Source organism: Amphiprion ocellaris, chromosome 10, assembly GCF_022539595.1.
Source record: "Amphiprion ocellaris isolate individual 3 ecotype Okinawa chromosome 10, ASM2253959v1, whole genome shotgun sequence".
Taxonomy (NCBI): domain Eukaryota; kingdom Metazoa; phylum Chordata; class Actinopteri; family Pomacentridae; genus Amphiprion; species Amphiprion ocellaris.
In genome coordinates this window covers 21,845,001-21,868,656 of record NC_072775.1, presented here as the reverse complement: position 1 = coordinate 21,868,656, position 23,656 = coordinate 21,845,001, and the positions used below count along the sequence as shown (strand labels likewise).

Sequence of the window (23,656 nt, the reverse complement as noted above, 5' to 3'; positions counted from 1 at the left end):
AAAACACCATCATACAATCTTTAACATCGGATTTATTGATTGTATAGAAAAAGTAGGTTTGATATGACATAATGCATTCTATATAAGATATAACATTTTCAACATTCAATGTACAAAAAAACAAAAACAAAAAAAAACTTAGCTAGAGTACAGTAAATTTTTAAAAACACCCACAGGCCATTAAAGTCCTGTCTGCCATCAGGCGCAGACGAGCAAAACGCGTATTTGAAACAAACACTTGAACCAGCAGAGGGGAGCTGGGACAGCTTCAAAGGTCAAAAGTCCAATAAGAAACATGAAGCACTCCACGTGGTTGCTTTATTCTCATGTAAAGCAAACATTTCAAATACTATTTTTGCTAAAGTTTCTGTACCTGATCTTTACATCTTCAACCCATGTTACTGTTTATACACGCTGGATCCATCCTGCTGTATATCCTTCACTTTCTCCAATGACTAATCTCATAAAAGGTTCCCAGTAATTTGTCAGAATATCCTTGATGAACCTAGAACTGATCTTCTTTTCAAAGAGACACTCCACCAATTTTAGAGCTGAGTTTACCCGTCACAAATAGTGCTGCCTGTGTCCATCAGCTTGGCATGGCTGAAGGCTCTAAATACTGCAGTACCCATGAGCCCCCACTGCCACTGAGAGGTGGCCGGTCAGAGCTGCCAATCAGAGGCAGCCACTTCAAAATGATGTGATTGTGGGTGAATTCACTCACAATTGACACAGCAGTGAAATCATTGCAGCTGCAAAGGGTGAAATTAGTTTCCTCATTGGGACAATCTGTAGCCTCTGGTGCACCTAAAAAAAAATTAAAGCCCAGTGACTGGATGTTGAAATCTGTCTCTGAAAAATGGCCCAGTGTCACGAAAGTAAAAAGTTAAATTGCTGGAGTGCCCCTTTAATGTTGTAAGAACTGTAAAAATCAATGTGACTGCAGTAATGCTATTCACTGTGTGCTGATTATTCGGATTTGAAACCAACAGGTGTATTAGAATGAAGAAAAGCAGAAACGATGACTGCATTACAAACTGCAAAAACGAAAAAACAAAACACCTCACATCCCCAAGCACTGATATAAAGGCAGGATATGTGGAAGGTGGGAATGAAGCCGTCATATTGCACAGGGTAAGCTGTAAACACTTTAGAGAATGGGCTGCATTGACCTCTTTGTGTGTGGTCTGCCTACTGAAGACACAGAAACTCACCAGGGGTGGAGGACTGCCAAAAAAAAGATCAAAATACAGAAAGGAAGGAGAGTGACAAGGAAATTAAGAGTGTGATGAAGTGGAGAGAGGATGAGAAAAGGGGGAGGATTCACAAATGGGGACGTGTACTGTGAAGAGATGGATAGAAAAATAAAGATACAGTAAGGGGAAAAGATTCAGACACAAAGAGTGGCTCTGTCGATATCTATTGAAAGACGGAGCACTCTTGTGAGGCACAGCTGTGCCTGAAGAGGGTCCACCACAAAGCACAACAGCGTGCCATTGACACAAGCAGCCCAGACTGGCAGAGTAAGAAAGAAAAGGCAGTGAAAAGGGAGATAATGCAAAAACAGGGAGGACAGCGTGAATGCATGTGTGTGTGCAGAAGGGTGCAGTGATCATACCTTCCAACAGCTTTGAGGCGAAGATAACAGAGAGCCAAACAGATGAGAACATTTTTGCCTTAAGGCTGACCAAAGAAGAGGACAACAATACACAATTTTTACCTTGAAAAAAAGACCAAAATTGATCAGGCAGAGCAAACAGTTGCAGGATTTTATGCAAACCGGTGTCTGTTTAAAATATATTTTTTAATCTTGATAATGCTTTTCAGGCATTTCCTTCCGTCTCCCCTTCACCTCCCTTTCCCTCTTTTCTCTGCAAAAGCATTAATTTGCACAAGCTCAAAGATGTGCAGGACACACTGGAATAATTTTGTGTGAATCGCTTGATTCCCATTTACAGAGCGAGGACTGTGTACGAACACTAGACAAAACAGCTACAAGATTGATGGGAGATAGTCACTGAATTTGATAAAAATTTCAAATAATTGGAATCATTGATTTTACCTTTAACTGGTGAATATGGAATAATTGGGAAAGAATGTATGTCCTTGACAACTCATGTTGGCTCAGATCCTAAAAATTTAAAGAAGTGGTCATATATAATTATTAATTAATTAGATACACTTGGGCTTGGTGGTTAGCACTTTCGCCCTGCAGCGAGAAGATCCCTGGTTTGTATCCCAGCCTTCCCGGGATCTTTCTGCATGGAGTTTGCATGTTCTCCCTGGACATCGGTGGGTTTTCTCCGGGTACTCCAGCTTCCTCCCACAGTCCAAAAATATGCTGAGGTTAATTGGTAATTCTAAATTGTTCATAGGTGTGAATGTGAGTGTGATTGTTTGTCTCTATATGTAGCTCTGTGACAGACTGGTGACCTGTCCAGATGTCCCCTGCCTCCATCCTAAGTCAGCTGGGATAGACTCCAGCCCCCCACAACCCTAATGAGGATTAAGATAATGGATGGATGGATAATATTTTTCCCCTCTTTTTGCACTACAAACAAATACATGTTCATTTCAGTCTTTCCCATCTTCAAGCACACTTTTTCATCACATAAATTTCCCCCAAGAGAATGACCTTTGAATTACAGATAACCTCTAAGTGCTTCTCAGCCGCAAACAGATAACTTCTGAAGGCATCAGTTTGGCGTTTTAGGCGTCAACAGTAACAGCATCAACAGTAGAGACGAGGAAGAATAAGACAGAGGAAGAAGAGCGATGTATCAAAGCACAAAACAGTCAAAGGCTTCAACATGTTGATGGACAAAATCATGAAACAACAGTTTGACTGTTCCTTTTTCACAGAGGGAAACTTAAAGAGAGAAAAAAAGTTTTTCAGAATTACTCGAGTCTTTGCAATAAAAAAGTGTAACTGGTTCATTTAGTCCATCACTTATGAAATCTAAACGTGATAAAATAGATTACAATGCAGGCATGGCAGCTGATAAAGATAAAATCTGAAACAGCAACTGAGACGTCACTCAAACTGCTCAAACGCTAACTTCTCATTACCGCTTCAAAATTCACAATTTCCACCAGCAGAGGACCATCACCTTCTAATTTCCTCCTTCTGGATATGATCATCTTTTTCTTACAGATGGAAAGAAAAAGATAGTAGACAGAGAAAATGGTATATTAATATTATCAATAGAGTTTTAATGAACTGCAACACTTTATAAAACTTCCAGGTTACATCATAGGCTGAAAAAAAGACCTTGTGAGTTGATTATGTTTCACCTTGTCTTGTCTGTGTGAAAGTTACAAGTTGTATCCACAATGCTTTATTCCTGTGAAACATCCTAACAGCTCACTTCTGATGTTTATGCCCCAAATCTGTTCAGAAAATGTGGCAAATGTCCAATTTTTCTAGGTATATTAAAGTACCTACAACCATCCTTGTTGAGACAAAGTGGAAAAAGGCTAAATTTCCGAAAAAACATAATCTCTTTATGTGCCACAAGGGGTTAAAATCATAACTGAGCTGCCAGCATAAATCAGGCTGCTGCCTTCATTTCCTCAATTTGATTTCAAATGCTTTCCCAAGGTAGTTCCACCACACTGCATACAGGAAAAAAATGTTTCATATCTTCAATATATCCACTTTTGTTGCAAAACTTCCAGCAAGTCAATTCCTTTTTCCAAAGCTTTAGTTCATATGTATAAAAAAAGAGAACAAAAAGAGAGTTCTCAGGTGGTTGTTGCTTCTGATGAACATGTTCACCAGCACTGTTCTGAGTCTTCTGCTGTAAATGCAGGCACAATACACATTCATTAATTGAAAGGAGAGGGTTTGATTGAGTAATTAGATCCAAACAGGTGACTCCCTGACGAAAATGTCACTATTAAATCGTCTCTTAGCATCAAATGTGAAGATACGCTGATGTCTCTGATATGCAAACCATCTGAAACAATCTCATGGTTCATCACTGCATGTCCTTATTATGTTAATGATACAGTTTGCTTCCAGTGGAAGTCCTCACTCCACTGACTGTCAGCACGAATAGTCACAAAGGTAATTCTTTGATGGCCTTTGTAGGGTTTGTTATCCACCAGGTTTGTTATTCTCCTGATAATTTCCCAACAAGCAGCTGCCTCATCTTCATTCCATATTTCTCTTAGATTGCATCCATGTAAATGGCCCATTTCTGGACACAACATTTCCAAAGCAGACTGTGAAAACTTGTCACGTGTCACAATATTATTGTCTCATATCTGAATCAGCCAACAACCCTTCCTGTCGGAGTCGATATGCCGTTGGATGCCCTCCAGTTTACAAAGGATTGTTAATGGAAAGACTCCAGGTTTGATGCCAACCTTTGGTCAGACACTGATATTCCAGCTTGGGTCCAGAAGTTATTCACTCTGAAGTCACTGATTGGTTCAGTAAACGTAGGTGTGATACCTGCAATTGGCAGCTTGAAGAAGTTGGAAAGAGCCTGAGTCCTAAAAGAGAGAAATATCACGCAGAGGTCTCAAAACAACAGCAAAAAGAAAAACATAGGAGAGGGGAAATAAGGGAGAAAGAGACACTACGATGTGCTTGAGACTAGTTTTGCTCTCTAGTCTTCGATCCAGCATCCATACAGATGTTTGGGACACACTTTCTTCCTATCTTCCAGTTTTCTTCTTCACTTCCCCCCCCTCTCTCACCAATGTGCTTCACGGCCCTCATCTTCCTCTTTCCCTCTAACCCTTAATGGGCCGAGGCGGTGGCTTGCCGATCTCCACAGAGATGTTTGTGTACAGAGGATACCTCTTAACCTGAACCAGTCTGTAGGTCAGAGAGCTGATGCCGTCCTTCTTCATCGTGTTCTTGGTGTTCTGTATTTTATTGAACCTAATGGGTTAAAAGGAGAAAGAGACGGTAGGAGGGGAGGGAAGAGACAGAAGAAGAAAATGTATTCAATTTTGTACAAGAAAAGAGAGGAAAATTTAGATTTTTACATTAAATTCTTGGCCTCTTTATGAGCCCCTGCTTGAGTGAGTATATGTGGGTATACACACTGCCATTCAAAAGTTTGGGGTCACCTAGGAAATTTCAGTTTTCCAAGAAAACGCACACTTTTATTCATGTGCTAACATAATTGCACAAGGGTTTTCTAATCATCAATCAGCCTTTCAACATCATTAGCTAACACAATGTAGCATTAGAACACAGTAGTGATGGTTGCTGGAAATGTTCCTCTGTACCCCTATGTAGATATTCCATTAAAAATCAGCCGTTCCCAGCTAGAATAGTCATTTACCACATTAACAATGTCTAGACTGGATTTCTGATTAACTTAATGTCATCTTCATTGAAAAAAAATTGCTTTTCTCTGAAAAACATCTAAGTTACCCCAAACTTTTGAACGGTAGTGTAAGTGTGTTCCACTGCTTGGACATAGAGAGGTTTGGTTGTTGTGTGTGAATATTATGCTTCAGGAAATGCAGAAAATTACATGGATGCACTGTGGGCTAGGAAACATAAATCATGTTGGGCCCTTTGTTTTTACTCTTCAGAGGATCACCACTCTAACAATATAAAGCTTAGATCCACAAAGATACAAAAAGAAGAATGAAATATGAAGAAAATGGGCCTTCACTTTTAGGTCCTGTAGTATTCATAACAGCCTTCACTGGGGCAAATATTTGATGAAAGGGAATCCTGGAGAGAAGAGTGATTTCCCACCCTTTTCACTTAAAACCTCTAAAAACAATGTTGTGAGCACTTTAACCAATGACAGACTTTTTTTCCTTGTTGTATTACTATTATAATACCATCCTCGATTTACAGAAGGAACTAGGCATAACTTTACACAGCATCAATATGTCTCCATCTGCTTTCTTGTTCTTCAAACCCTAAAATGTTCTTTCCAGTGTCCCGATTGGGAACTGCTAAAACAGTGTGCTGTGCAGGTACACAATCAAAATGCAGTACGTAATGCACAAATGAAGTATCCAATGTTCAGGGCACTGCGCCAATACAAAAGCTAGAGAAAAACCAATCAAACAAGACATCAAGTAATGCAGCTAAAATAAATATAATAAATATAATTGTGATACAAAAAGAAAATTGTGTACAGAAATAAGAGAAGCTGCTATAAAGTGCTGACCTACAACTCTAAACAGATTCATGATGTCCATCCACAGCATTAAAAGTCCAGATTTAAATTTATTGACTGTAAAGACACTAGTGTTTGTATGGACTTAAGTTCCATGAAATCAGACAGAAGAAACCACTGTTAAAAATAAATCCCCATCAGGTTTCCTTCACTGTACAGATCTTGACCAACAGGTGGTGCTGCAGCATCACACTGTGACTCAAAGAACAGCTTCATCTATAATATCCGCCTAGGTTAGTCTGAATTATGCTGCTATATCCTTCCCCACTGGCTGGGATTCAGCAGTTACATCAGAATCTGCTCTGATGTTAGTATTAAAGATGGAAAAATAATTCACATAGTGTGTGACACAGTTCAGAGTGCAGCTGCAGTTTAGGGCGCAATGCAACTTTCGCCTTTAAACGGATTCATTAAACAAACCCTCCTGTCACCCTCGTAGTAGGAACAGTTTTTGCAGACAGTCAGGATACAAAGCGAGGCCGCAGTGAGCAAGTGTCTAGCAGCATGTTTACAGCACACTTGTCTTAAAAGGCCTTTTTGTCTATGAACAGAGAAAGAGCTGACGTGTGCGAACACCCAGCCGTGCACATTCACTGTTCAAAAGACAGCAGTGACTGACTCCAACAAAAGATGTCTTCTTAATGATATGCTTGGACGTACAAGTGGAGTTGACACTTCAGTCCGACATGGACCAGCGAGTCTGCAGATCCTTGTCAGAGCTGACTAGTGAAGATCTCTCTCCTCTTTCTGCATCGCTTTCTCCTTCTGTCTCTCTCAAATCAAATCAAAAAGAGCGTCATGGTATGAATGGAAGCTGGAAGAAACGTTGTCAAGCATCTTCCCGTTGAGCAATATTATACAATAACATATAAATAGAATTATGCGTTCTCTGACTTCGACAAAGGACTGACACTTTCATCTAAAAGGAGGGGGAATGGGTTTAAGAGAAAGCGTGTAAGGAAAGGATGAGAGGAAGAGGAAAAGCAGTGTTTAAAGTAAAATGAGGGCTGAATGACAGGGAAGAAAAATGAAAGACAGATAGGTGGAGAGATAATAACATATCTGAGAGAGACAGATAGAAGCAGATGAACTGATATTAAAAATTAAATCAGTGACAACTGGGTCAAAAAAGCAGAATCTGTGGATGAATCTATCAAACAGCAGAGATTAAACTCCATAAATTAATCGCTGCGCATGAGAGAACATCAGATTGACGTAAACCCAGCGTGCAGGCTGTTGTATCATTCCCAGCCTGTTTGTCTCACTTATATTTATATTTTAGCGAGTTAGAGGACGAGACAAAGACAGTCCTCCTTACATATTCATTAGCCTGATTTCCAGTCGTTCTAAATGGGCTAAGTAAAGCTCTATTTTAATTCCACTGAGGGTCTCACAGGAAAACATTTCTGGTTTAGGAGCTCAACAATAGCTTGTCATTCCAGCCACTGAGGGTTATTTTGCTCTAGTGTCACATTTTGAGTTGGCCCACTTGACCTTGTCTGAGAAAAATGTCTGAAAGGAGCAGTTTGACAGTTTGGTAAGCTGAGAATATTGATGCCACTCTCATGGCTGTAAATATGAGGCCACCAGGAGCAGGCAGTTAGCTTCACTTAGCACAAAGACTGGAATCAGTGGGAAACAGCCAACGCCACATATCTTGTTTATTTACACAGTTCAAAAACCAGAATGTAAATAAATGATTTGCAAATGTGACTGACAAACACTGCTAAAGGCTGCAAGTTTGGGCAGCCTTGCTTGTCTGGAACATTAAAAAGAGAACAATTTGTTAAACATTCTATAACGAAATGAAAAATGGCAAACCTTGTTTACCAGCTTGATGCTTTTACTTTTTTTTTAAGCTAACCAAGCTATGTCCGCTATCATCTCTTTGTTGTCGCCCTGCTGCTTCATATCATTTGATTGCCTGATTCCACTTAATTTTCTCTTTTATTCCTTTGGTATTATAGTTCAACCTTTTTATTCTAGCTTTACTGTAGGTATCACAGCTGTCAATCAAGTCATGGCTGTATTCACATGTGCTAATCCTTGTCATTTACGTCATGCATTTACATGCACTATTGCATGTTACTAACTTGCTGTCTTCTCTGTCCAATTTGTACACCATTTTTGCAGGTATTTCAGGCTCTGGAGTGGCTTTTTTCCCCTCCCCTTTACCCTCACTGTGGCCAGTTGATGCAGACAGCCACCCTCCCCGAGCCTGGTTCTGCCGGAGGGTTATATTGTTACAATTTTTAAAAGATTATAGCCCAATGGGTAATTGGAAAAGAGATAATTTCTATATCTTATTTATAAAAAACATCCATAAATCATCTTAGTATTAAACATAGGAAACACATAGCACACAGCCTAAATAGTAGAAACAATACTATCATATTGCTCACAATCATCTTAATGTCAGGTCTGCTCATGCTATAAACTGCAAACATCTTTTGAACCACCATTATTCAGTCAGACTTTGCTATCGCCACGGACACAGAGTTTGGTTTATTTCCACATTATGAATGTTGGATCCAGATAAAAAAAAACAGCTGTAGATGTATATAAATGTAAACCAGTACAGCTTTAACAAGAAGCATGCAATCAGTTTTTGGTACTTGGAAAATAAGAGAAGAAGAAGCATCATCACTGAAGATATCATGTAACACGGTCAAAATTGTGTAAAGAGTAATAACAGTTTGAGAATTGCTTCGCAGATATTCAGTAACTACAGCATGGGTTGGTGTTGGAGTAGAGGGGGAGCTGAAGACAATTAGGACTAAAGTTTCCATCACTCTCCGTCTTCACCTTGTTTGTCTCCTCTAACAACAGCGTTCTTTTACTTTCCTCCAGGTGTTCCACCAGCCGCCAGTTCAGATACCTGGGGAAAGCTATTGATAGCTACAGAGAAAACAAAAGCACAGCCCTCATCCTGTTTTGGTTGCGCAGTTGCAGACGCGCTTTGTTTGCACCATAAGTCGAGTCTTTATTTTCTCATTTCATACCCAGTGGCAGACAGAACTGCACTGTGAAAGTGAAGCTTGTAGGGGGATGATCTAAACACAGATGGCTCCATTATTATAGCTATTACATTGTGCAGTCAACATTTAATCCATAATAATAAGTTAAAGCATAAAACCTGTCTGTTGCCACTTTCAAGTCATGCATAATGCCACTTTTATACATATATATAAATACACACACACACCCTCCATGTCTGCAGTGTCCCAGGACAAAAACATACGAATGGAATACTGAACAACGTTACTGAGCAACTCATTCATTTGCAGCACACAAAGTGCAGTTGGTGTGTGTGTGTGTGTGTGTGTGTGTGTGTGTGTGTGTGTGTGTGTGTGTGTGTGTGTGTGTGTATGTGTGTGTGAGTGCGTGTGTGCTAACTGATACTTGCAGCGAGTGATGAATGTGCCTCTTTCTTACTTCCGCTGGCTGAACATCTCATTGCTATGCCTAACCAGCATCTCAGAAGGGGCTGAGACAATGGACTCCTGTGTGTGAGAGCGTGCATGTTTGAGTGAATGTGTATGCACATGTGTGTGTGCAGAAGAGATAGTAAACGTTCATCAGACAGTCCCGACAATGCTTCCCTTGGTAAAAGCTGGACATTACGCAGGTACTCCAGATAAACTCTCCCAACAGGCTTAATCATTAATCTGAATCTAAACAGAAAGCCAACCTGCACCTGAAGACAAAAAGCGGAAACAGAAGCTCAGTTTATCTGTATAATTGAGTTGTAGACCTCTCTGAGTACAATCCAAAAGTAAGACCCTTTTTAAGAAGCATTTCTTAAATACAAATTGATTTTGTAGGTTGCTGCTGTACATAAAGAACAGCTCCAGGTTCACTCTCATTCATAAAACTTACAATCTGTACATCAGCGTTCGTTGATGCTGTCTGGTGGATGGTCAAGGTGAGATGCCATGTGGTGTCAACTCAAGCAGCAACCTCCATGGCTGAACCTGTCCAAGTGCCAAAAACTGCAATTCCTCAAATATCCACTTGAGGTAGGCTCTAAAAGCAAGTCCAGTGCCCAATTTTAGTGCAGCAACAAACATTATTACAGGATGGTCCAAAAGACTTTGGTCTCTATAGCTAATTTCCCCTTTTGCTGCAACCATGCTTGGGGTGAATATTTAAATAACTCTCCCGTTTAAATTCTATTAAGTTTTAAAGTATGAATAATTCAGGGTGAGGTTGCTTTGAGTGACAAGTGAGTGCTGTCACAAGACAGTTCATGAACGAGACACATTTGCATGACCTCACGGACTTTAAGGCACACCTACTAAATGCATGAGGGTTTTAGGTTATCCCATTTTGAAATCCTCTAGTATGCGTCTGACTATCTGAAGGTATTCCTGAGGGACTCATCGTGAAACTGGTGACATATACGCTATTGTTCAAAAGTTTGGGGCCACCCAGGCAATTTCATGTTTTCCATGAAAACTCACTTTTATTCTTGTGCTAACATAACTTCACAAGGGTTTTCTAATCATCAATTAGCCTTTCAACACCATTAGCTAACACAATGTAGCATTAGAACACAGGAGTGATGGTTGCTGGAAATGTTCCTCTGTACCTCTATGGAGATATTCCATTAAAAATCAGCCGTTTCCAGCTAGAATAGTCATTTACCACATTAACAATGTCTAGATTGTATTTCTGGTTCATTTAATGTTATCTTCATTGAAAAAAAAAATGCTTTTCTTTCAAAAATAAGGACATTTCTAAGTGATCCCAAACTTTTGAACGGTAGTGTAAATGTTGTTGTCCTGCTGCCTACAAAGTGTACACAAACCAAAGCATGGATTGTCTGGGAAACAAATCCAAAAAGTCTATTTGTCAGTGACAGCATCAGGCTGCATATTATGTTATTTTATTAATTTATTACTTGTTTGTATTTTCAGTCAAATGTCTGCATAGGGGGCTGCAAAGTGGCATAGTGGTTAGCACTTTCACCTTGCAGCGAGAAGCTCCCTGGTTTGCAGAAAATCTAGGTAAAACTCAAATACCCGGCTTTCCCGGGATCTTTCTGAGTTTGCATGTTCTCCCTGTGCATGCGTGGGTTTTCTCTGTTTACTCTGGCTTCCTCCCACAGTCCAAAAATATGCTGAGGTTAACTGATTGTTCTAAATTGCCCGTAGGTGTGAAAGTGAGTGTGATTGTTTGTCTCTATATGTAGCCCTGTGATAGGCTGGCGGCCTGTCCAGGGTGTCCCCTGCCTTCACCTGAAGTCAGCTGGGACTCGGGTGAAGGTAACTGACAAGTGACCCTACGTGACCCTACAGAGGATTAAGCGGTGTGTAGATAATGGATGGATGGATGTCTACATAGGATGTTCATGTGGCTTTCCTGACTTTTGGAAACACTGTAATGTCATGATGAAACTGAGTCAAAATTCACCTTTTAAAAAATGGAAATGTGTTATTTTCAAGTAATATATGCTGTCACATGTCCCAATCCTCTATCATAAACTCACCCACTGCACTACAGCTGTGACATCAGTTAACTGTGTGAGGATTTAGAGCTCAGGCATTTAGGCAGAGTTTGCCACTGGGCTTCAAAACCTCTGTTCAGGAAACCTAAGGGCGACATCACAGAGGGTTTTTCCATATTTATATATGGTCAATGTATGATGCCAGGCAAAGCACAGACCTGCATACAGGAGTGTACTGAGAAACAAAGTCAGGTCTGGATTTAGGCGTTGGGACTCAGGCTCAGTAAAGAGAAAGACAGGGCCGGTAAACACTTTATGGATTTTTTGATGCAGAGGCCCACAAGAATTAGATCCTGTATTCCCAAGTGCTAGTACTCCACTGCTAGTATATAAAGTTTCTCAGGGGAAAGACAGGCTTAAAGTGTTTTTCAAGTTGGAAATCCATCTTGTCCAAAACCTGGAAAATCTAGGTAAAGCTCAAACACCTCCACGAGATCTGACCCTTCTTTCTGTTTTTGTATTGTCTGTTTATAGTAACCAGTCAACATTAAAAAGTGTTTCACATTGTATTTTTGTAGCTACAAGAAAGTGTTGTATTAGAGATGTTAGTCATCTGGTGCTGACTAAAATATCTCAACACTATTGGATGGATTATTAAGAAAATTGATGTCCACATTCCTGCCTTCTTGTGGATGTATCATACACCTTTGCTGATGCAGTGATTTTCCATCTAGTACAAACACTAGGTCAAAGTTTAACTCACAACAGAATAGCTGCAAAGCAATGACATCTGTTTTATTGTGTGTAGCACTACCACTGAAAGATACTAACAGTCTTCATGGACTGCATTTTAGTCACTATTGTCATACAGTCATCATACATCACATATGTGCTTAATGCTACATGTCCACTAGATGCCTTTTTTCCCACATGTAAATGTGAAGCATCTGAAAATCGCCTGCTTGGTGGCCATGTACTTGAGGCCAGTAGCCGGTGTTCAATTCCTGCTTAATGGCTCCTGGTTCCTCAGCTGGTATCAATTCAGTAAAACCCTTATTGGCTTGTAAAGCTGAGAAGTTATATAGTTGTTGGGGCTTTATGACAGCAGAACAGAACGTCGTCATATCTTAACAGCTTTTACTTTACAACTCTGAGTTCATAACAACTAGAATACACAATAAAAATGGATTTTTTTAAAAACTCAAAGTGCTGCTGTTTTTTTGGATTGGTATATCTTATTGTTACCTCTTTTTGCTACCTTATTCTTTTTATATCACTTTTTCAGTCACAGAAAATAACAGATGATTTGATAGATTGAATCAATTTAATATTTTCCTGCAGACTGAAAGAAAAGTCTTCAAAACAGCACTGAAAGGAATGCAAAACTTCCTATAGGAGACGAATAGTGATGAATTAAATTTCAGGAGAGATACGGACAGAGCAAGGAAGGAGAAAAACATTTTCCCCTTCACCCACACTGCCTGAATACTGCCATGAGGTGGTCATTCCTACTTTCACAGCTTCCTGATTATTCTGAGCCGCCATGCTTTATTTAAGTCCAAATCCCACTTCTTCTCAAAAGATCCTTTAAGCTGAAATTTCCAAGACATTATAATGAGTGTCCAGAAGGGCTGTAAAAATGAAGTTTGTGCCGACTAATAGGCGGCTATTTTCTGCCCCTCGCCACAGTTATGAATAATGTATCGACCCCAAATAAATAGCGTCCCTGTTGGTGTCACCTCTTATTGAGGAAGTCTGGTCCATGGACCAGAGAGGGAGCGCAGAGCAGCCAGCAAGACGAGGAGGAAAACGAGAATTGGGTATCAATCAGACACACATACACACACACCCACACACCCACACACACAGTTTCTTTTCAGTCTATTGGCTGATTTATTGATTTTGATGAAGGCAACTAGACTACTCTGACTGAGCTGGCTCCCATCTCTATTGGTGTCATTTCAGCAGGCAATTACTGAGGGATTGTTGAATCTTTCTCCATCTCTCTCTGACACACACACATACACTCAAAACAATGATGGATGACACGTTACACAGACCTGCTTATTTTAGACATATTCATATTTTAGTTGTTGCTGCTATTTTACAATATAGATTGTTCGTTTTAAAGTGAACCCACATCTAGGTGGGTGTCTGACATGTCACTTGTTTCAGCTTTAAAAAAAAGAAAACCTTTGTCATTTCTTTTCATCTGATGCCACTCTTTTGGTTTAATTTGCCATCCTCCCAGACCTGTGTAGGAGGTGGATTATATCTTCATGGTTAGCATGGAGAAGAGTAGTGATTCTGTGCAAACATAGAATCTTCTCTTGCAAAAATGTCAAAAGTTTTCTAAATATGATGCCAGAAGGTTAGAAAAGTTTTTTCTCTTCAAGCTATTTAACATGTTGTGCCCACATTTTCAGACAAGAAAAGCATTAGAGAGCGCAGTACTCCGCCAAGGCTGCTAAGTCGTTGTATCATTTCCGACAACTGAAATCTTGAAAAGCTTTGTGGCATAAATCACAGCAACATAGAATGTGGCCATTTAATATAGATGAACCTACAAACAAAATGCAGCGGGAATTGATGGGACTCAGAAACACACCTACAATTTAATAAATTGTTCCTTGTATCGTATCCAGCGGATAAGTCCCGATAAGTCCGCAGTGGTCGATTTGTAGTAGGATCGCAATCATGTGATCGTCAGCAGGCAGCTGATGTAGTGCTCACTTGTTGTCATAGTTACAGTGATGCCATACTGCTATCATGTACTGATACAGAAATCTTGAAATAATCCATGGATCCAGACTACAAGCCACATCACTGCCAAAATCTAATCAGTTGGTCCTTGTGTCATTTTTGACCTTCCCTGAAAATCTCATCCAAATCTGTCCGTTTTTGAGTAATGTTGCTAAGAGACAGACAGACAGACAGACAAACAGATGGACGGACAAACGTACAGCGATCGTCACATAACTCCACAACGGCAAAGTAATAAAGAAGTAAAGATGCTAGAGTTCCTAAAAAAATTGCCTCATAGTGAAGCAAAAACAATGAACAGCCTGTGATGGTAAAATGAGTTTGTCTGTTCCTCAGCTCACAGATCTCTGTAATATTGAGCTAGGCTCTTGCTGCAGGTCATTTCTTTTTAGTCGGTGTCAAAGGTTAATCTGATGCCAATTTGTGCGTCCAGACCAAGTTACCAGCCAGTGAAAGGTATGAATGCAGGGTCAGGATGTGAACAACATTTTCTCCTTAACTTCTCAGCAACTAAACACAACTTCATTTATAATACTGTCAGATACATAAGCTGATAGTTGCTTCTTTCTATATTTATTAGCAGCAATAATAATCAAGAGCGACGCAAAAAAGGTAGGTTCATCCTCACCAGCAACAAAAAAAGAAAAGAAGAGAAAAGAGGATCATCTAGTTCCATTTTACTGTATGTTGCACCACATTAAAGCAGTGAACTACAAAGAGCTTTAAAACTTCAAATCCCTTTGGATGAATTAAAACTTTTAATTAAACTTGTAATTTTGAACCTTTTGAGAAATCTGTGATTGTTTCTGCAGCTTTTGTGTGCGACTGGGCTGAGTTTGGGTGTCTGTCTGATTCCATCCATTGTACTGAAGCCTCTCTTTCAAAAGGTATATTGATCTCATTCAGACGTCAATTGTAATAATGTATCCTGATGCTATCTGCAAAATTCAAATCAAGCCGGTCACGATTTGTTTGGTTGCGGCAAATACAGTCAATACTCTTTCACTCATGACTCTTGTTGCCAGCATTTTTTAATCTTCTTATAAACCAATTTGGGAGCCGCAACTAAACTAGACCTCACTGTGAACCGTGAGGCAGCGCGGCCCTGTCAAAACGCTGCGACATAATAATGTCACATGAGATCAAAGTAGAATAATATTGGAGGAGGGAACAGATTTCACTATATCTTCATTCTGCCCGAGCTACAGCAGCTATTGATTTTAGTGTTGAGAGGCATCATTGCTCGGCCTATCCAGGCATGAAAACGGGGCTCTTAGCGGAGAATAAACAGTGATAATCCACATTTAAGCAGCTTAATGTGAGGTGCTATACTCCTGGTGATTAATGTGTCTAGAAGGGCTCATCTCTGCATATTGGGTCTCATTCATCAAACCATAAAATAACACATTCATAAGGGAAGCATTTTTTGTTTGAAAAGCAATTTAAATGAGTGCAGCCAAAAGAGCAACATCTAAGCTCCTGGGCTGTATCACTGAAAAGCAATTTTTGCTTTATTGAAAATGTTTTGTCCTTGGCATTTCAAAACCATCCAATCCTGTCAGTGACCAGAAAAGCTGAGCTGGTTTTCAGAGGACTACTTTTTAAAGATAGTTTGCTCGGCCAACTGATAGTTTTACATCCGAAGGCATCATCCAGTGTTTCACCTCCATCCTCCAACACTGTACCGGCATTACAGCAAAGTGCACACTCAGTAGTTTCAGTACTTATTTAACATGCACATTATCAGAATTTTAATGAAGGATGTGAAAGCAAGAAATCACAATGGCATGTTTGAAATGCATGGATGTTATTTATTTAACATGTCCTCATGTCTTCATGCATGTCAGTGGCTTCTCGCATTAATCTTTTAACATCCTGATGCGTGGCATGTTTTAACCATGATATAGAAAAACTGTTCTATGTTGTCTGCAACATGGCCTATCATGACTCAAGAATAAAGAAACACCTGACTTAGGACCAGCATAATAAATTAATTAATTCATTTTAGAGACTTGTGATATCTGGGTGATGGAGATTTTCTCTAAGTGTCACAGGAAATATTCTGACAGAAAGGAATCCTCTCAACCCCGAGCAGATTCTGGCTGTTTGTTGCTCCTGTCATATTTTTTCTCACTGTGGGTCCTGCACATATAGGAAACAGCACAACCCTGGCTAGAACTCAAAAATGTCATTTTTGCAGTATGAAATAATTATAATGTCATAAAGGGCTGCACAGCATTGTCACCTCACAGCGAGAAGATCCCTGGTTCACCTGGGATCTTTCTGCATGGAGTTTGCATGTTCTCCCTGTGCATGTGTGGGTTTTCTCCAGGTTCTCCAGCTTCATCCCACAGTCTAAAAACATGCTGAGGTAAACTGGTTATTTCTATATTGTCCGTGGGTGTGAATGTGAGTGTGATTGTTTGTCTCTATATGTAGCTCTGTGATAGACTGGTGACCTGTCCAGGTGTCCCCTGCCTTCACCCTAAGTCAGCTGGGATAGACTCCACCTCCCCCGCAACCCTACAGAGGATTAAGCGGTGTGTAGGATGGATGTGTAATGGATAGATGAATAATGCCATAAATGATAAAAATTAAAAGTCAATTTTTTTGATCATCTTTTTACAAAAATCTGAAACATCATTTTCCCACAGGTGCTACCAACACTTACTTACATTTATAATTTGTTTCCATACTTGTCTCCTATCTGCATAAACACTGCAGTTCAGCCCAGATTTGTGTGTGTGTGTGTCTGTGTGTGACTGTTGATCACAGCTTAAGCAACAAGAAAAGCACACAGAGAGCACAGTACTCCACCGAGGCTGCTCAGTCGTTGTATGATTTCCAACAGATGAAATCTTTTAAAAATTTGTAGTCCGCAGCAATCGATTTATAGTAGGATCGCAATTATGTGATCGTCAGTAGGCAGCTGACGTAGTGTTCAACATAGTTACAATAATGCCGTGCCGCTATCTTGAAATGATACAGAAATCTTTAACAAGTCCGTGGATCCAGACTGTAAGCTGCATCACTGCCGAAATCTAATTACTTGGTCCTTGTGTCTTTCCTAAACTTCTCTGAAAATTTCATCTAAATCGGTTTTTGAGTAATGTTGGTAACAGACAAACCAAAGGCAATCATCACAGAACTTCGCCACATTCCTTGGCAGAGTAATAATGGTTTCATGACTGCTCCAAGGAGGGCAGATTTATTTTTTTTTTTTTTTTGCATTTTTACAGAAGCTAGTTAGAGCAAAGAGTCAATTTCTGAGACATGTAGAATAAAGTGATTTTGATAAAATACCACGATTTTGGCTTGTGATTGAGGACAAGTTCAAATTCTGATCATTCTTCATCACATTTTGACAGTCTGGTTTTCATAAATAGTGTTATTTTATGTTTGTTTATTTATATTTAACCCAGTGCTAGGGTTTGGGGCTCAATGGGTTGAAAAATATCTGCTACTGAAATGTTTGGTTGAATTCACTCAAAGTTTCAAGCCTGTTTTGTCTGAAATCACAGCCAGCATCATTGATTTTTGTGGACAGGTGGTCAGAAAGGTGTTGCACCTTTAAGTACAACTGACAGTGATGTCAGGGTTCCTGGAGTCCATCACTGCAGAGAGGTGAGAAATGAAACTGTTGAAGGTCAGCAAAAACTACATGATCAAAGAGGTCTGGCTACTTATTAAGTGAAATGACAAGATCAGAAGTAGGCCTGCCAAAAGTAAGAACGCTCTTTCAACTCAGACTCATTTGGCCTTTTCCAAGAAGACAACAACTACTTAGGAGCAGCGGAATGCGTCTTTTGCACATTCAACTTTTTTTCGACAAATAACAGCTATTTCCTCCAAACCCCAAGACTCGGGCTGTCAACATGCTGCTTTCAACAAAAATTGGACACATAAATCTAGCCCGCTAGTGAAGCAGCTCATGAAGTAAGTCTTTCATAATACACTTTAACACTTTGAAGGTGTATTAAAGGGAGCATTTTTCCTTTCGCTTGCAATTTCACACGAGAAGCTGCTCAGTGGGCAACAGCAGGAATCCTGGACTCAGATAATACGCTCCCAGGTGTGAATGTGTACAATGCAAGTGTGAAATCTGCTAAAAATAAAGGGCAGGGGTACTCAGTGGTTAAAGGTTAAAATATCTTCAGCGTTTAAGCCTGACAGTGGATAATATGGACAAGGGGAAATGATAAAATGCTATTACTTCTCACTGTTGGCCTCATACTGCTTCATGTTTCCGAGCAGTGTATCGCTCCGTAGCCAATACTAATTACAAAGCCAAGCTATCGATTGCTTTTGCAGTGCCACATAATCATAATGCTCTCAGATGGAGATGAAAAATTTCGGAAAGAAACGTCTGAACCGTGCAGCTGCGAAACAAAAGCAGCGCAATCGATTGGAATGTAAAGCTGGAGAGGGACTCTGGACAATGATGCAGTACCTCTGTGGGTTGGGCTCGTTGTGTTTGTCTCTCTCGTGCTTAATCATTCTGTAGCGGCCGATGCGAACGTCTGGCCTGGACACCTTCATCCCGTTCAGAGTGATCCTGCAACACATACAGATGCGGTATCTATTAGAGAGAGGAATGGAAGCAACCGGAGACAAAGCCAAAGAGCAGACAACAGAGAAAACAGGCCGATCATAGTATTAAAGAAAATCAGAATTAACTGAGATGAGGTCGAGCAGCAAGAGTGGTTTATTATCAGTTATTCTTTAAATGAACGGATTATTTGTGTGTATATGCAAAATAACTTGAAACATGTCCTAAGTTACTAAGAATTGTAAAAAAGAAAAAAAATGTCTCAAAAGATGTCCAAAATGACTCAAAATTTACCCAAAATTATTTAATACTTGACTAAAAAACTGTCCCAAATAACTCAAACCATGTCCCAAATGACTCAAAAACCATATAAATTCACATTTCTCATGTTTGAAACAGCTCCATTTTTAATTTATTGTTTATTTTTTTAAACACTGTATGTTTCATGAGTTATTCTTTCCATATAAAGAGAAATTATTTAATTTTTTCCAATGTTTTTAACATCAACAAGCTTTATTCTCTATTTCTAATACATTTTGTAATATTATTAAAAACATATGTTCTGTGGCAGATATTACATTGTAGAGCTTTCCGTAAAAAATGTCAAACTAAACTTGTAGCAGCATTATTTTGCTGCAAAAACAGTATTACCATTGTGCTTGAAGGTCCAATACGATTTATCTTTTCAATTACTTGGCTAATAATTTAGTCAATAAAATGTCAAATAATGTGACAAAAACCTTTTGTTTATCAACAAACTGCCCCAAACCCACAAATCATTAGCTTACTGTCACATAAGAAGAAGTCACAAATCCTCACATTTAATAAGCTTCAGTGTTGTTTTGCTTGAAAACAAATTTACAAGAATAGTTTTATCAACTAATTGACATCTTCAACTTGTCTGTTTCTGGCCGAGGTTCACAAACAAAAACATAATGAATTTACAATAAAACAGCCAAAGCAGAAATTCCTCATATATTAGAAGTGGGAGAAAGGAAATGTTTTGCTTGAACGATAATTTTAAAAAAATTATCAATTAATCGACCAGTTGTTTCAGCACAGACAACTAGAATATAAAAATACAAAGATTTGGATTTGGGCCACAGTCACTTGACTCATTGTCTAAACAAGTGCATTTAGAATTCAGGAATCTTTCAAAGCTGCTGATTTTTAAAAGAAAAAAATTCCCTCCTGTGTTTCTACACACAACGTTTTCCTGTGGCAGCGGAGGGAAACTTCCTTCTAGTCACATGTGGGTTTGTTGTCAGACAGCTGAAGCCTCGTTTCACTGAAGCTTCAGCTGAACTTTGGAGACTTGGGATTTTGGCTGTCCATCTTTCACACCAAACAATCAACACCGTGAAGCTAAAGGTCAGTGTTTTTTCCATCTGGATAACAACGCCAGTGGTCTGTCACGCAGCTGTGGGAGTCACTGCACTTTTCTGATTGTCCGACAGGTTTCACTACCAAGATTCAAGTAATTAACCTTCGACCCCAAAGATGCCGAGCTCAGCAGCCATAGTCCTACAGAGAAAACTGTGGGAAAGTTAATTTTGTTTCTAAAGTCAAGGACTGTGATTGCACTGGGTCTATTTAAAAAAAAAAAAAAAAAATTTTTGAGCATTTATCACTTTTTTTAAAGTTAGTTTTTTTGACCTGTATTTGACAGGTTGGTCGAGAGGCAGACAGAAAAGTAGGGAGAAGAATGAGGGTTGGGGACCTGCAGCAAAGGGTCTTGAGCTGGAATCGAACCCAGGTCGCTGCATCGGGGACTATAGCCCTTGTTTATGCATCCCCCGCTCAGCCAGCTAAGTTATCTGGGTGCTCATCTGAGTACTTTTGACTTCACTGGATGGCGATAGACTGCACAGTGGTTAGCACTTTTGCCTTGCAGCTAGTAGAACCCCGGTTTGCGTCCCGGCCTTCCTGACTTGTTCCTGCATGGACTTTGCATGTTCTCCCTGTGCATGAGTGGGTTTTCTCCAGGTTCTCCGGCTCCCTCCCACAGTCTACTCTGAGGTCAATTGCTAACTTTAAATTGTCCATAGGTGTTAAATGAGTGTGATTGTTTGTCTCTCTGTGTAGTCTGCAATAGACTGGTGACGTGTCCAGGGCGTCTCCTGCCTTCACCCTAAGTCAGCTGCGATAGACTCCAGGGCCCCTTATGGATGGATGGATGGATGGATGGATGGATGGTTATAGTGGAGATAGAGAGATGTAAAATGTTGGGAAACAGAGCAGGAGAATGACACACAGCCAACAGTGTATTCTATTATTATATTGAATCCAGATCTATCCCTTTCTAACCTACTTGCTAATGCAGCAGAATTCATGGTGGTACACCTGGGCAGAAACAGTAAATATTTAAAAACCCTGCTTATTATTGCAAAAATATGCTTGTTCGGCTCCTCCAGTCCTTCACACAGAGCTGTCAGGGCTGCACTTGGCCTAAACAGAACATTCCCCTAAACACAGCACACAGCCAACAAAGCAAACCAACAAACACAAAGCTCCTTTAGTTCTTTTGTAAAATAAAAAGAAAAGGACACCACAGGGCCAGATACCATCAGGGGAAACAAACTGTTCCTACTCTTAGGAGCTGTGAACTTTACGGACACCAGCTGGGAAAAAAGACAATGATGTACAGAGTGTTTCAGTTTAAACAAAGCACCAGAAGTGTGAGAAAGAGAGCGGTAATGTTGTATTACCACTCAGATCCAATACAAGGGCAAATCTGCACAGAGATTTAGATCTAATGCAACGACAAATGGAGTGTAGACAACACAAGCAACAGATCTGCTCCACATAAAGCCCAGCTTAAACCCTGAGGCTGACACAGTCGTTGATATTCATACCTGCAACAACATAAAAGATTGCGTATGTGTGTACTGAATGAACAATTCTTATTTATCGCAACGCTCTGATTCCTGTAGTGTTTTTCTCTTACAGAGCATCCGGACCTGATATTACTCTTAAACACTTTACTTATCATGTAGATCTGTCTCTTAACTCCCTTCTTTCTGTTCTTCTTATCTCCTAATTTACCTCATCAAACCATTCTCTTTTCTCATCTGTTTATTTCTCACGTTTACACTTTCATTCTCGCCTCTGCTTCAACCTGACTTCTTGAAGGTCGATACCGAACATTCCTAAAGTAAACTGAAGGTTAAAGCCGCTACCTTGTGCTGACGTGAAACATCAAGGTTTCTTATTTTTTTCTTGGCACAGTGAAAAAGTCTCTTCAACTGCTTCATAATAATGAAAATATTTTAGGCTAATGATGGGTTCATGGTGAAGAGACATGACTGAAGCATTCAATTTCACTCATTTCTGTTATTTAATTAAATGTGGGAACACTCACTGTCATGTTTCATTTTTATGTAAATGTGACGAAGAATTTTTCATCTTCTTTGTAACATTTAAAAAAAACAGTTTGGGGAATGATTTCTTCTTGAGATTTACGTGCAAAGACTGGCTTGCTTTAAGTACAGAACTGGATGTCAAGGTGGGATCAGTCTAACTTAAAAACTTAAAAGATATGGCTACCAGCATCAAGAGCTCACCAATTTAGATATTTCTAGTGAACAGGATAGTGTGATATTAGAGCTGCCAGGTTTGATTCATGTATTTTGCCTGTATAGAGACTAAATTAAAACCTTTAGGCCCTCTTTACTGATCATATCAGGCCACCTGCAGTGTAGCCAGAGCTCCAACATGTATCTCCTCTTAAAAAACTGACATCGGTTCCTGGTTCTCAGAAAACCTCCTTACAGTAGGACTGTGTCTAATGCTGCTTTATCTTTCCTGTGGTTTCAGCCAATTTCTTCCCCCTGTTGAAGCTAATCCTTGCTGTGGCATCTCAAGGTTGCCTTTCTCCGTTTTCAGGATGTTGGTTAAATAGATAGCAAAAAAAAGCACAGAGAGTGGGTTTAGTGAGTTAAGTTTAGCCAAGTATTTCTTAAAATGGTCCTGGCTCAGTTCCACAGCTTCTCAAAGGATTTTCTTTTTCTTTCTTTTTGGTTGAGCCTGTAGCCGGAGACAAAACTGATGACACTGACTCCATCCGTCATGCTGTTAAAGTTGTTGACGTCTCATGAAAACCTGCAGGATCTCCACGACATACACTACCATTCAGAAGTTTGGGGTCACTTAGAAATATCCTTATTTTTGAAAGTAAAGCATTTTTTCTAATGACAATACATTAAATTAATCATGAATACAAACTAGACATTGTTAATGTGGTAAATGACTATTCTAGCTGGAAACAGCTGATTTTTAATGGAATATCTCCATAGAGGTACAGAGGAACATTTCCAGCAACCATCACTCCTGTGTTCTAATGCTACGTTGTGTTAGATAATGGTGTTGAAAGGCTGATTTATGATTAGAAAACCCTTGTGCAATTACATTAGCGCATGAATGAATAGAAGTGAGTTTTCATGGCAAACATGAAATTGGCTGGGTGACCCCAAATTTTTGAACAGTAGCGTATATTAATGTTTCCATCCTCTCTTCCAGGCTCCTTGACTCTACAACACACTTCTCCAGTGTGAGTTTGGTGGTTTGGCAGATTATATGGAGTGGATTTGGTGAGTTCTTTTGCTTGTCCTCTTTGGTCCAGATGCTTTTAGTGTGAGATACAACATGCTAGCTTTAGAGTTTTGGAGGTGCTGGTAGGTGTACTTTTGAACTGTGAAGAGCCAAACTGTTTCCCCTGCATTCAGTCTTTATGCT

The 23,656-nt window shown here is 39.7% G+C and overlaps 1 protein-coding gene across 1 annotated transcript in view; it reads right to left on the bottom strand.

The window, feature by feature from the left end:
- Positions 1-14: 14 nt before the first annotated feature.
- Positions 15-23,656, bottom strand: part of b4galt2 (UDP-Gal:betaGlcNAc beta 1,4- galactosyltransferase, polypeptide 2) — a 250,168-nt gene continuing 226,526 nt past the window's right edge. Inside the window, exons 7-8 of the mRNA XM_023286532.3 lie at positions 18,824-18,928; positions 15-4,894 (exon numbers count right to left, since the gene is read on the bottom strand). Coding sequence (XP_023142300.2) covers positions 4,744-4,894; positions 18,824-18,928 — 256 coding nt within the window. The 3' untranslated portion in view covers positions 15-4,743. The remainder of the gene's footprint in view (positions 4,895-18,823; positions 18,929-23,656) is intronic.